The sequence below is a fragment of the Trichomycterus rosablanca genome, chromosome 11 (assembly GCF_030014385.1).
Source record: "Trichomycterus rosablanca isolate fTriRos1 chromosome 11, fTriRos1.hap1, whole genome shotgun sequence".
NCBI classification, from domain to species: domain Eukaryota; kingdom Metazoa; phylum Chordata; class Actinopteri; order Siluriformes; family Trichomycteridae; genus Trichomycterus; species Trichomycterus rosablanca.
In genome coordinates, this window is record NC_085998.1 from 19,183,078 (window position 1) to 19,198,756 (window position 15,679).

The window sequence follows — 15,679 nt, forward strand, 5'->3', positions numbered from 1 at the left end:
AGGAAACCGGAGCTCCCAGAGGAAACCTACACAGACATGGTGAGAACATGCAAACTTGCTGTGAGGTGACAGTGCTACCCACTTAGCCATCATGCCTCAAATATGGTTGTAGTAGTGTGATAGTGCGAGATGCTTTGCTGCTTTAGGGTCTGGAAACTTGCCATCACACCACCTCTGGAGGCAGCTCACCAACCCAGGGTGGTCAATCTGTAATTGCCAAAGGGTGCCGCAACACAGGCTAAGTTCTTCAGAAAAGAACAAAGAATGTCAACATATATACTGGCAAAAACAAAAGATACCGGCACAGATAATGCAGGTTGAGGCACAGGCAACATACTATTGCAAATGCAATAAGCCAGTTAGGAAAAGCCCAATAAAAATGGTATTTAAATGGTTTTCCCAGCTGCAGCGCATTACCACTCATGAGACACAAAGGCTGTCTAATTAAAAAGGTTCATCAGGCGACAGTGCTACCCACTTAGGTGCCACAAATAAGGTTGTAGTAGTGTGATAGTGCGGGGATGCTTTGCTGCTTCAGGGTCTGGAAAAACTTGACATAAATAACAAACACAAATTCTGTTCACTTTAAAAAAATAATTCTCATAAAGGAAGTCAGTTCCACAATGTGATATTTTTTGCCAAGAATTTAAGGCCCATTACAAAACAAATTTTTTTCATTCTGGTTCCTGTTTTCCCTCTCTCACCATCACAATGTCAGGTCTGTTGGCTGTGATTGCACAGCAAACTGAGTTTGTTGTAATCCTGCCAAGCATATGTTTGTCCCAGCCTTCATTAATCTCTGGGTGCTTCAGAAATGGCACAGAGTCAGAGAAAACAGGTGTAATAGATGGTCTGACAGCATCCAAAACCAGTGTCACTTGATATGCTTTGGCTCTGAGATATGTCAAAACATTGCACTAAGGCTGCATTTACTGTCAAAGCCTTGTCAGACCTTACTATTATTTACATTTACATGCATACACCTACCTTTTCATTTGTAGATTGTTTTGCTTAAAATTGTTTGCAATCAGTGTAATAAAAGACTTGAGTTCAGATGTGTAAAAAGGGAGAAGATAATACTGAAATTGCGGGTAGTGGTATTCAGGCAGCTCTTTAAACGTCTCTCTGGAATGAAGTGATGCTCAATCAGTTATGTGCATGCTACAGGTGTGAGTTATTAAGGGCAATCTTTTGTTATTTATTATACCAATTTTACATGTGCCATATTTACTCTGACCATTAACAATATCAGTTTCAGCAAAGTATGTCTTAGTCAACTAAACCGTAGGAATCCTAACAATCATTCAATGCAGAAGTTTTTTAAATAATCATTTAGGTTTTATTCTAATAAAAAAAAAAATACAAATTCACCTTGGAGCAACTTCAACTGGACAACAATTTGAGGCAAAAATATGTTCTGTATATACAGTGGGGCCAAAAAGTATTTAGTCAGCCACTGATTGTGCAGGTTCTCCTACTTAGAAAGATGAGAGAGGTCTGTAATTTTCATCATAGGTACACTTCAACTATGAGAGACAAAATGAGAAAAAAAAATCCAGGAAATCACATTGTAGGATTTTTAAAGAATTTATTTGTAAATTATGGTGGAAAATAAGTATTTGGTCAATAACAAAAGTTCAACTCAATACTTTGTAACATAACCTTTGTTGGCAATGACAGAGGTCAAACGTTTCCTGTAAGTCTTCACCAGGTTTGCACACACTGTAGCCGGTATTTTGGCCCATTCCTCCATGCAGATCTCCTCTAGAGCAGTAATGTTTTGGGGCTGTCGCTGGGCAACACAGACTCCACAAATTTTCTATGGGGTTGAGGTCTGGAGACTGGCTAGGCCACTCCAGGACCTTGAAATGCTTTTTACGGAGCCACTCCTTCGTTGCCCGAGCGGTCTGTTTGGGATCATTGTCATGCTGGAAGACCCAGCCACATTCCATCTTCAATGCTCTCACTGATGGAAGGAGGTTTTGGCTTAAAATCTCATGATACATGGCCCCGTTCATTCTTCCCTTAACACGGATCAGTCGTCCTGTCCCCTTTGCAGAAAAACAGACCCAAAGCATGATGTTTCCACCCCCATGCTTCACAGTAGGTATGGTGTTCTTGGGGTTTTCTTCTTCCTCCAAACACGACGAGTTGAGTTTTTACCAAAAAGTTCCATTTTGGTTTCATCTGACCACATGATATTCTCCCAATCCTTTTCTGGATCATCCATATGCTCTCTGGCAACAGTGACGGAGCCAGACAATTTTCATAGGGGTGGCCAGACTGAGACCATTGCTCACACAGGGGTGGCACAGAAACTGATACCTTTTTTATGTGGTCACTCACTCATTTACCTATACAGACAGTAAGTGCCATGTAGAATTACATCACGAAGACCTGCATACCAATAATAAGCTTTTTTTCTCTTTATTTTCTTTGACAAGTGAAAAAACAAAACATAGTAACCTTAACATTATGAGGAATTTCAAAGATATTCATTTGCAATACTTTATCATTTGGCTGCCAACTTGTGTGTAATGATGACACTCAATTGAATCCCAGAACATGCTGGTGTGAATGCATGGAAAACTAATTTTAATTTTCTTTCAACAATATGATACAGACTGACCAACACTATTAAGCCAAATCAGCATTGAAAATTGACTTTACTTTTAATAGCCTTCTACAATGCTGGAGCTTCTTAAAATGGAAGATTTTCTTTTAAATAGAAGTGTTATTTACCTGCTATTAAATTGTTTTCCAACAAAATTCGCCCAATTTGGCGGATAATCGCCCAATCTGGCAACACTGGAATGCGCAGAGCCAGCTGGCGCTTTTACTCGTAGCGCGCCACGAATACTACTAAATAGTAATACTTCTACTGTAATTGTGTTGGTGGTTGACGTTTATGTTGAGTGTGTTACTGCACTGTTTGCGTGCAGAAATGCTTCCGCAAAAAAATTGCCAGCAAAGCGGTGGTGGGGGGGCCAGGGGGGTGGCCGAAGATTACTTTATGGTGGCCATGGCCACCACTGGCCACCCCCTGGCTCCGCCCCTGTCTGGCAAACATCAGACGGGCCTGGACATGTACTGGCTTAAGCAGGGGGACACACCTGGCACTGCAGGATTTGAGTCCCTCTCGGCGTAGTGTGTATACTGATGGTAGCCTTTGTTACTTTGGCCCCAGCTCTCTGCAGGTCATTCATCAGGTCCCTCCGTGTAGTTCTGGGATTTTTGCTCACCGTTCTCATGATCATTTTGACCCCACGGGATGAGATCTTGACCCCAAGGGAGATCATCAATGGTCTTGTATGTCTTCCATTTTCTTACAATTGCTCCCACAGTTGATTTACTCACACCAACTTGCTTGCCTATTGTAGATTCACTCTTCCCAGCCTGGTGCAGGTCTACAATTTTCTTCCTGGTGTCCTTCGACAGCTCTTTGGTCTTGGCCATGGTTGAGTTTGGAGTCTGACTGTTTGAGGCTGTGGACAGGTGTCTTTTATACAGATAATGAGGTCAAACAGGTGCCATTAATACAGGTAACGAGTGGAGGACAGAAGAGCTTCTTAAAGAAGAAGTTACAGGTCTGTGAGAGCCAGAAATCTTGCTTGTTTGTTATTGACCAAATACTTATTTTCCACCATAATTTACGAATAAATTTTTTAAAAATCCTACAATGTGATTTCCTGGATTTTTTTTTCTCATTTTGTCTCTCATAGTTGAAGTGTACCTAAAAACTGATTCTTACAATCTCAGAACTCCGAGCTATAACACAAGTTTAAAAGTCAAACAGGAGGAAAATCCAGATAAACACAGATACATGTGAATGCTTTCAGAGTGAATTTGTTAGTTATTCCACACAAATGCAGTTTCTTCTCATATTCACACTGATGACGTTTTACTGCACCACTCAAGCCAAGCGCTAAACAAAGCGACTGTTTATGGTTAATTTGAAATTAAATAAAAAAATAAAAAAAATAAAAAAACTGAACACGTTGAGTTTAAGGGAAACACCATATATATTATATCAGTGGTCACAGGACGCTGGCTATGGGGTGCTGTTGGCTGGATATTTTTGGTTGGTGGACTATTCTCAGTCCAGCAGTGACAGTGAGGTGTTTAAAAACTCCATCAGCACTGCTGTGTCTTATCCACTCATACCAGCACAACACACACTAACACACCACCACCATTTCACTGCAGTGCTGAGAATCATCCATCACCTAAATAATACCTGCTCTGTGTTGGTCCTGTAGGGGTCCAGACCATTGAAGAACAGGGTGAAAGCAGGCTTAAAAAGGATGTAGAGAAACATGGACTTCTATATGGTAAGTGAAGCTGATAAAATGGACAGTGAGTGTAGAAACAAGGAGGTGGTCATAATGTTATGCCTAATGTATGTAAAAGAGGCAAAGCAAACCTAGTTGTTACTGTTGATAATTGCTGTATATTTGCTTCAAACCAGGATGGCCTAACGTATATTCTACTCTAACACGTTCTAGGCTATTTCTGTCGTCTTTAAGTGTGAAGTTGTTCTTGCTTTAAGCGTCTGCTATACCCGTTCCAGCCAATAAGCTTACCTCTGACGAGCAGCTCAGCCTCCGCAAGCACTGAGCCTGCGTTTGTTTGCACCCGGCAGCCGTATCTTCCAGCATGCTTTAGGAGGATGCTTCTGATCATCAGATCCATAGTAGAAGACTGCTAATGGAGAAATGAAAACCACATACACAAATTAAAATGAATAGAAAAGTGTGCTATTACTCTTCCACATCCTACCTCTAAATGGAACTAAAAATCCCTGAGAATGTGACTCTGCATAACCAAAGTCTAGAAGTAGCAGGTAAGCACAGGGTCTAATTAAAATAATAGCATGTTTTTAGGGAGTTGGGATCACTAGCAATCTAGGTTACATTTGACAGCGGTAATAAAAGACACACAGTCAAGATTCATCAGTTTAATGTCAAACACAGTCATGGACAATTTTGTACCTCCAATTCACCTCACTTGCATGTCTTTGGACTGTGGGAGGAAACCGGAGCTCCCAAAGGAAACCCATACAGACACAGGGAGAACATGCAAACTCCACACAGAAAGGACCCAGACTACTTCACCTGGGAATCGAACCCAGGACCCTCTTGCTGTGAGGCGACAGTGCTACCCACCGAGCCACCGTGCGCCCCCCCCACACTAAAACATTTAAGATATTAATCAGTAATGTTCCAACTTTGTACTATTCACACTTACAACCAACAAATATAATTCACTGTCACAATCATTGGTATTTAGGTTATAAGACAACTACACATGATTGGACTTATCTTAGTTGTGCTACTAAGCCCCTGGGAGGTGCACTTGTCAGGAAGGGTATTTGGTGTAAAAAACTATGCCAATTGTGGTATGTGGGCCAGAATCTGCTGTGGCAATCTCTAAATATGTGAACAGCTAAGCAAAGCAAATACTTACCTAGCCACTAACTAAATAAATAAATAAGTAAACTGTCCAAAAACTATCTAACCATTTATTTTTTATTTTCTTTATGAATTTTCTCCCCTTTTCCTCCCTTTTTAGAGTGTCCAATTGTCCAATTGCCCAATTGCGTCATGCTTCCTCTCCACCAATGCCGATCCCTGCTCTGATTGAGGAGAATGAAGCTAACCCATGCCCCCTCCGACATGTGGGCAGCATGCCGTATGCATCTTATCACCTACACTTTGACGAGTGCAGTGCAGCTCAGCGTTGTGTACGGAGAGACACACCCTGAGAGCACTCTTTTCTCATCTCTGTGCAGGCGCCATCAATCAGCCAGCAGAGGTCGTAATTGCACCAGACATGAGAGAGAGACCCCACCCGGCTTAGTCCCGCCCATATCTGAACAACAGGCCAATCGTTGTTCGTGTGGCCACTCAGCCTTAGACGGTAGGCAGAGCAGAGATTCGATACGACGTATTCGAGATCCCAGCTCTGGTTCCAGCGTGTGTTTTTACCTCTGCGCCACCTGAGCGGCCCCTGTCTAACCATTTTGAGACTTTCAGAATGAATGAAAATCATAAATAAATAAACAACCAAAATGTAACTGGTCCAGTGAGGAAGACAGAGGAAGCTTTTGTCCATCTGCCACATATGATAAGCTCTGATAGACCTCAGGTTGTTTTGTCACAGGTGACCTTTCAAACCATTAATTCTCACAAGTTCAAGTAGCATTTGGTGCAGTGTGAGACCCTAAAAATGTTTGCTTGCAAGTGACCAAGACCAAAAAGGCAGAGATAATAAGAAATATGAAAAAGCACTGGTGCGTATTCAGTATTAGAGAATAAAGAACAATAGTGTCACCAGTGTGCATGTTAGTAACTTCTTAATGTTAGTATTACGCACAATTTGGAATCTAATAGAGCTTGTCACTTTTATTTACATTTACGATTTTGGCATTTAGCAGACGTCTTTATCCAAAGCTACTTACAGTAGTGTGACAGTATACAGTCTAAGCAATTGAGGGTTAAAGGCTTGCTCAAGGGCCCAACAGCAGCCACCTGGCAGTGGTGGGGCTTAAACCAGTGACCTTTTGATTACTGGTCCAGTACCTTAACCGCTAGGCTACAACTTACCTATGATCAACATATCAGCATAAATAAAAAAAAGGTATGTTAGGTGGTTATTCAAAAATTAAGCTTTTTCAACCCTATTACTAGCTCTAAATTGCCCCTGTCCAAACTTTTTGGAAAGTGTATTTTTTCCTCCATACTGTCCCAACTTTCTGATTTGGGGTTATAATTTCATGCGATTGCCATATTCTGCTTTATGCAAATGCTGCCTATTCTACTCCACCTTTTACAAAGCAAACTTCAGAAAAGCAATGCGACTAGTAATGTCTCGCTTGTAAAGAAAAAGAAAATCCTCTTACTGTGCGAATGTACTCAAAATGACCATTTTCTTGCTGGCTGTTGAGTGGCTGATTGTTGAGCAGCCAGAAGAAGGAAACGGCAAGTGATGGGTCGTGTATGGCCTTGCAGCTAAGCACCACGCTCTCCCCCACGGTCACCTCCACTCGCTTTGGGCTCAGTTCCACCTTCATGGCCTCTGAAAGGACAAGGCTGTCACACTGTCATCTCAAAAATGGGAGGTGAAATTATCACATACATAAATGAGTGCAAAAACTACCACTATGATGACAGTGTTTATGGTCACAAATGAAAAAAAGACTTCTAGAATATATCTATTTTGAGAATGTATATTCTGGTCAAGGTCTAATAACACTGACAGCATTCCAGGAATACTTCTAAAAGGCTAATGACTCTCACACTGACAGAAACCAAAGCTGCTGTCCCATTTTCTATTTTGTTTTGAAAAAGCAGCAGCACTAACCTGGTCTGAGTGATCTGCACCCTTTGTGTCCTAGCTCGTGAATAGAGGAAATGTGTGCATGACTTCACGCTCGATATGTTGTATTAAATGAGACTGCTGTCGGGTGCTGACCTGTCGACTGAAATGTGGTAATTTGACAGAATATTAAAATTCAGGGGAAATCACTCACCTTTCACCAGCAGCCTGGTTGTCATCTCGGCTGAGCCGAACTGATTTTCGGCCCGACACACATAGCTGCCCTCATCAGCATGTGTCGAGTTGATGATATGCAGTGTATTGTTGCGGAGCAGCTTAATTCTGTTAATAAGGGATTTAGAATAGAAACGAATTAGGCACAAATATTAGGCAAAAATTATATAATAATATAATATAATATATATACATATAAAGAGAGAGAGAGATTGGATAGATAGATACATAGATAAATTAGATAGGACAGATAGACAGATTAGATAGATAGATTACATAAGATTAGACAGATAGATAGATAGATAGATAGATAGATAGATAGATAGATAGATAGATAGATAGATAGATAGATAGATAGATAGATAGATAGATAGATAGACAGATAGATAGATAGATAGATAGATAGATAGATAGATAGATAGATAGATAGATAGGATAGACAGACAGATTAGATAGATAGATTACATAAGATAAGATAGATAGATAAGATAAGATAGATAGACAGAGACAGATAGATAAGATAGGATAGACAGACAGACAGACAGACAGATATATTTATTTATCAGGTACTACAATACTGAGTTAGATTCAAAAAAAGCCTTATGTTAACCATGTCCAAAAGAGGACAGTTGTAGTCTAGTGGTTAAGGAACTGGACTATTGGACTAATACTGGACAGAAGGTTGCTGGTTCAAACACCACCACTGCCTGGTTGCCACCGTTACGTAAACCCTCAATTGCTTAGACTGTATACTTTATACAAAAACTGTATACTGTATACAAATACTGTATACAAAAACGTCTGCTAAATGCCAAAAATGTGTATGTAAATGAAAGAGGCTTCAAGTTCTCTGGGCTCTGAGGAATCTGGAATGGACCATCACACATTGAACCCGTATACTGTAGTCAGACGAATCAGTATTTTAGATGTTTTTTGGGAAAAAATGGATGCTGAGTGCTCCAGACCATACACAAAAACCAGACTGTTATCAGAAACAAGTACAAAAGCCAGGGTCTGTCATGGTATGGTTTGTGTCAGGGCCCTTGGCAAAGGTTTTACACTTCTGTGATGGCAGCATTAATGTAGAAATTACATTAAGTACATTGAGATTTTAGAGCAACATAAGCTGCAAAACATTACAAAGGCATGGCTTCTAAAGAAGAGGGTATGGGTACTAGATTGCTCTGCCTGCAGACAGTTATGAAGGTTTTGGGATTTTTACAACAACTACTCAGTCAGGTTATTTTTTAAATTACTGTACGGCATACGAGAGTGAGCATCATGTTTATGGGCTATTTTTCTACCTCAGGAGCTGGTCAGAAACTAACAATGATGAAGGGCTGTAGAAAAAAGAGGATATCAAACTGTCCATAAAAATGGTCCAATAAAGTGGGTAGTAAGTGTTCACAGTGTTTAAAAACCCCAGCACTCTGCTACACTTGATACATTTGTAACATTTGCTAAAGTCCACTTCCCAAATAAGTGCTGGCAAATAATTGGTGATGTGATGGGCCATTTTACAGAATATGATAGAGGGGAAAGGATATGCTGTGAAACATAAAAACTGGTCTACAGTCAGTAACCACATCTGCAATTTCAAAAATAAAAATACTGTTCATTTGTTCAATGTTTATTTGTTGGGTACAATAAGTGGATGACTAATTAATAATAATTTATTCATGTACAGTATTTATACAGTAATTGGGTCACAGAGTGTCACCGGTAAAACACTGGGTCTAAGGCTGGAATGCATCTTGGACAGGGAGCCAAGGCATCATGGACAGAGAGCTAAAGCCAAGGACTAAAACCATGTCTTATGACCTTTAGGACTGCATGAAGTGAAGTGATTGTTTGAAATTAAGTGACTAGATGCAATGCAATAGATTAGCAACCTGTCCAGGGCATATTCATGTCATTGTGCACAGTGTTTCCAGAATTCACTGGACCTACTGCTACCTTCAGCAGTTAATGAAGATCTGTGGGGATTTATTAGGATTTTATTGTCATGTTTTACACACTTTGGTTACGTTCATGACAGAACAGGTAGTTTACTTGTTACACAAGATTCATCAGTTCACAAGTTTAATGTAAAAACACCGTCATGCAGAATTTTTTTATCTCCAATTCACCTCACTTGCACGTCTTTGGACTGTGGGAGGAAACCGGAACAGACACAGGGAGAACATGCAAAATCCACACAGAAAGGACCCGGACCGCTCCACCTGGAGACCAAACCCAGGACGTTCTTGCTGTGAGGCAACAGTGCTAACCACTGAGCCACCATGACCCCTGTTTTGTGTAGATTAACTTATTTATCTGGATATAATCAAATAATCTATTTTGCTTAAACATTGCAGAAGGTGCAGTATTATTACATCATTATTCTATTTTATTCTGTGTAGTTTCATTTAAAATACTATGTTCTCAAATCATATATATCAAAACTTATGCTGTTTAACTGACTTAATAGTGAAATGGCACATACATACCCAACGTATAGTGTGTAATCTTGTTTCATGTTAATACAAATTATGAGAAAGACCAGAATAATCAAATAAAAGGTAAATAAATATGACATGAATATAGTAAAAAAAGTAAATAAATATAACTCCTATTGCACAGTTAATTTTGCACATATTTCATTGTACATCTTTATACTGAACATTTAAGATAAGATAAGATAAGATAAGATAATCCTTTATTAGTCCCACAGTGGGGAAATTCACAGTGTTGCAGCAGCGAAGGGACAGTAAAGCACTAGACAATAGCCAATAAAAAGTACAGTGTAATAACAATAATAACAATAAAAAGTCAGAAAAAACTCTGAAAAACTCTGAAAAAAACCTAAATATTTACAAATAATTACAAATAATAATTGCACATGGGAAAAAATATTGCACATATTGCAAATTGTAATAATTACACGTGGGAAAAGTTGCACATTGTTATGAATAATGAATGTTTTAGAGTGTGTGTGTGATCTGTCTGGAACAGTGCTGGTTATACAGTCTAACAGCAGCAGGAAGGAAGGACCTGCGATACCGCTCCTTCACACATTTGGGGTGAAGCAGCCTGTCACTGAAGGAGCTGCCCAGTGCTGCCAGAGTCTCATGCATGCGGTGGGAGTCATTCTCCAGCATGGATGCCAGCTTGGCTAACATCCTTCTGTCTCCCACCACCTGCACTGGATCTAAGGGGCTCCCCAGGACAGAGCCGGCCCTCTTAATAAGTTTGTCTAGTCTCTTCCTGTCCGCTGTAGAGATGCTGCTGCCCCAACATACCACTCCATAAAAGATGGCTGATGCCACCACTGTATCAAAAAAAGTCCTCAAGAGTTCCCCCCGCACTCCAAATGACCGCAGTCTCCTGAGTAGGTAGAGTCTGCTCTGACCTTTTTTATAAAGTGTTAAAAATAAAGTGTTTTTTATAAATTTATTAGGTGTTTATATTTACATTGTACCTGTTTATAATTTAATTTGCATTTATTTTAATGAACATATATTGTATGGTCTCTTAGGTGTTTAAAATAAAGAGGATATGTGTTTACTCATGAAATCAAAGCAGGCAATGTCATAGCCAGCTATAACCCTAATGACCCTTTTTCACTTCCAACTTTTGGTGGATGCAACAACAGGACACTTGATCTGCTAAGTTTTTAAATTGTATGATATTTTAAACAAACAGGGTTGATATCACTGCCATCACAACTTTAAATTATCTTTCCAATATGATAATTTGGACATTTTGGGGTAAATGTGGGCATTTTAGTATAGCTTATAGAGGCAGCTTACAGATGAGTAAAATGGCTTCACTGTACAAAACATGGTTAAGATAAACATTTTTTGGTCAATCCCATTAGACATCTGTTCCATTCTGTATCCTCTACGTAGCTGATAAGAGTAATTAATTTAACTAGAAACTCATAAAGCATGCCACCACTGGACTCTGGAGCGGCAGAAACATGTTCTGTGGAGTTAGAAGTCACACAATATGACAGTTTGATGGTCGAGGCTGGGTTTGACAAATTGCAGAAGAATGGTACGTGTTACCTAACTGTACAGTTTGGTGGAGGGTTGGTGTAAAAGGTTGGTCTAGTCTGCGTAGTTCCAGTAAAGGAAAATCTTATAAATAGGAAAGGAATTTTAAAGGAACACTAACAGGATGAGGACAGCACACTGGCAGGCAACAAAACAAACAAAATAAATAGTAAAAAAATCTAGATTCACTAAATACAAAGAATAAAAAATTGAAACCCTAAAGCAAAAACAGCATAGTAAAACTAATTAACCATGTTGCTATTATTTGTGTTTGTTTGTTTGGTCACTGTTTTAGATGTAGAGGCTATGTCCTTCCAAATGTGATGTATGACTTTTGCTTTCAAACGAATAGGATTAATACATTCAATTTAGGACAAAAAAGCCATTAACAACAGTGGAAATCTATGATAACTACAAACCCTCATTAACTTAGCACAGGTGTCAAGGGGAGATAAACACAAGTTTCCTTCTATCACACACCTGCCCCTTCTAATATTGACTTGCTCACCAATTACTGTGAAACGTGGGTAGCTGCTAATGTCTAATAGCCTTTCCAGCATTAACTGTGGTAATTAAGAAAATCTGCAACAGAGTGAGCCTTAATTCACCAAGGTTTTGTGTGTTTAAAAACTTGCTAAGAGGGCGCTTGGGTCTGGCTATCTGGCTTGACGGTCTAATTTGCTAGCACATCAGCGCACAGACCTGTGCTACCTGAGTTTAAGTATTAGTCATGCTATTAATCATCTTTAAAAAAGAGACACTGAAGCCTGTTATGAGGCATGGCTGACAATAAAAGATAAATATAAATAAAGATAATTCCAAAGGTTTTTGAAGGGTTTATTACAGACCATTGGATATGGTATGAGTGGATAAGACACAGCAATGCTGATGTAGTTTTTAAACACCTGGACAGAGAATAGTCCACCAACCAAAAATCCAGCCAACAGCCAACAGCGCCCTGTGGGCAGCGTCCCATGACCACTGATGAAGGTCTAGAAGATGACCAAAACAGCAGCAATAGATGAGCGATCGTCTCTGACTTTACATCTACAAGGTGTAGTTTGTTCGTTTATTAGGGTTTTAACATCATGTTTTACACTTTGGTCACATTCATGACAGGAACGGTGGTTACTCATTACACAAGATTCATCAGTTCACAAGGTTATACTGAACACAGTCATGGACAATTTAGCATCTCCAATTCACCTCACTTGCATGTCTTTGGACTGTGGGAGGAAACCAGAGCACCCGGAGTAAACCCACACAGACACGGGGAGAACATACAAACCCCACACAGAAAGGACCCAGACCACCCCACCTGGGGGATCAAACCCAGGACCACCTAAATAATACCTGCTCTGAGGTGTCCTGTGGGGGTCCTGACCATTGAGGAACAGGGTGAAAGCAGGCTAAAAAAAAGTATGTAGAGAAACAGATGGACTACATTCAGTAATTGTAGAACTACAAGGTGCTTCTATATGGTAAGTAGAGCTGATAAAATGGACAGTGAGTGTATGTGAATGTTATGGCTGATCAGTATACAGTATATGGCAACTTTACCAGATCAGACAATTTACTATTTACCTTTAGGCACAATACATTTAATACAACATCTGTACTTTACACATCGTAACCCTTCCATGTAAAATCCAAGTGCTATGTTAAGCAAACAACAAACCACACACACCTCAAAATACACTATGCTTACTGTACAGCATGGTGGTTATAACATTACATTGTATTTATCTTTCTTTCACAAAGTGTGGCTAACAATTCTGCAAGAAATAACTGGCAAACAGGTTCCAATCTAGGTGAGCAAAACTGGTACACAATGTAACTCTTTAGATAATGTAATAAAAAGAATGACAATGTCATAGGAGTATGATCTACAGATTATCTATACACAATGACACATACATACAACATGTGTGTGATCTGGCAACATATTTATTTACTCAGGCTTTTGATTAGTCTTTCCAAACTAGGGGTGTGGCTCTGGTCCAGGGGGTCTGGGCAGTCTGGTGTTCTCATGTTTGTCAGATTTGCTGGCACTGCATGTTGGCTACTGGCTGCGCCTGATTTCTGACCCATAGGACCAGCGCTGCCCACCCTGATTATAGACAAGATGTTATAGAGCTTGGGGTTCTAGGTCATGACAACCTGTGGTGATCTGGGATGATAGTTTGCTGTTGTTCTGTCTCTCTTGTCCCATCACTCAGGTTTGATGATGATGAAGGAGGTCGGCGCTGACGTCCTGTGAAAGCCTTCATATGACCGTGTTACCTAATCGCTCTCCCTTTTAGTTATGCTGTGCCAGAGTCTCACGCTACTCTTTGCACAACTGACATTTTTACTCTTAACAATTTCACATTTTATCTACATTTACTGTTGTTTTACCCAGAGGTGGTTCTGACGGAAACCTGTCTACCCACCCGAGGTTGAAGACTCCTGCTAGATGCTGCTCCTGCTAGATGTGATGGATCCTGGAATGTTGGCACCAAAAATGTCAAGAACTCACTATGGACTTTATCATTGGACTGAATAATGAGGAACTCCAATTGTTTATATTATTATAATTTTTTTTTGATAGTTAGAACCTTTAGTTCAATTTAATTTTGTGTATGAATGATTTGTGTAAATCCTATTTATTCAAATTATCCTCCAGGCCACCCAAGGAGGATGGAGGTCCCTGCTGAGTCTGGTTTCTCTCAAGGTTTCTTCCTGTAATTTAAAGGAGTTTTTCCCTGCCACTGTCGCCCTCAGCTTGCTCAACAGTTTTTTTTGGTCTGTTGGTCCTGGATTCTGTAAATCTGTCCATCGTAAAAAGTGCTATACAAAAAATAATTTGGAAAATGTACATTTGATCTGAGAAAATTAAATTACATAACTGGTTTTATTTATGTTTAACCAAATTTCTTGTTTCCAAAAGACAACAGAAAGAATGACAGATACAACCCAAACAAAAGAAAATGACTGACTGGCTGGGGCGGTATAGAATCCAGTAAATTGCAAAGCTCTGACAAATCTTCTCTCCTATTGATCATATCACAAAGACTTCAAGTCCATTCATCACCTTGTTACCTGAGAAACATGGTATTCTCAGGACATGTAAATACTTTCCATCAATCAACCAGCTTCAAGTGACTATCTATAAACAAATATATCACACACCAGGTGGCATGAATTCAAAAATGATTTTAAATAATTCTGTATCCACTTGCATCTGACAAAACACATTTCTGACCTCAAGAAACAATTTGAGCTGAATTCACTATATATCTTACATCGAAGTGCAGATATTAAAGGGCAAATAACATCACGCAGCAGACCACAGCATTGTGCTTAAATTATTGATTTGAGAGAACAGAACTGTGGCTTGATAAGCGCTCATAAGGGGAGATGCTGTCAAGGTGAGAAGTAGCTTTATGCTGCGTATGAACATTTTCAGTAGACCGCTGTGGTCTGATACGTGCACATATGGATGCATGAGGATTGTTCCAGACTTTTTGGGCTAGTGAGGCCATTATGCTGGACCATTTTAAAAGAGCGTGCGAGGCCCAGAGCCTATTTCTTATAATAAATTGCCTGCTTTGCAACAGCTCCACCGTCAGCAAAAAAATCCAGTAAATAATTCCAGCATGTCCACTTGCAGGCAAGCTGGGCCTGTGATAAATATTTGGAGGGTCAGGGAATGTGCAGGACTTGTTAGTTAAAGTAAAGAGTTGTACTGTGTGTGTGTACACAAAAAAGCAACTAGAGCAAATGTGTGTCCAGCATCCCTTTGTAGAGTAAATGTATACAGTATTAGGTTAAAATTCCTTTATATTAACATTATACACTCATAATATTAGTTAAATGTCTTCTGGAACAGATAAGTGAGCATTAATTAGCAGTTCTGTGCCAAGGACTAAATTCTGTGATATACATCCTTAGAGGTGCTTCTCAATGTGACCTGAAATTAAGATGCAATGCTTTTTTAAATCAAAATTACACAGTGAACCTTGGTCATCAAAGTTGCATTAAAGCAAGGGCATATTGCTGAAAAATGTGGTTGGTAAAGCATGACCCCTTACTTTACCTGCTTCAAAGTA

General features: G+C 39.6%; 1 protein-coding gene across 1 annotated transcript in view; it reads right to left on the bottom strand.

The window, feature by feature from the left end:
- cntn5 (contactin 5) overlaps positions 1-15,679 on the bottom strand; it is a 221,663-nt gene that overhangs the window by 36,437 nt on the left and 169,547 nt on the right. Inside the window, exons 12-14 of the mRNA XM_063005082.1 lie at positions 7,532-7,659; positions 6,902-7,077; positions 4,584-4,704 (exon numbers count right to left, since the gene is read on the bottom strand). Coding sequence (XP_062861152.1) covers positions 4,584-4,704; positions 6,902-7,077; positions 7,532-7,659 — 425 coding nt within the window. The remainder of the gene's footprint in view (positions 1-4,583; positions 4,705-6,901; positions 7,078-7,531; positions 7,660-15,679) is intronic.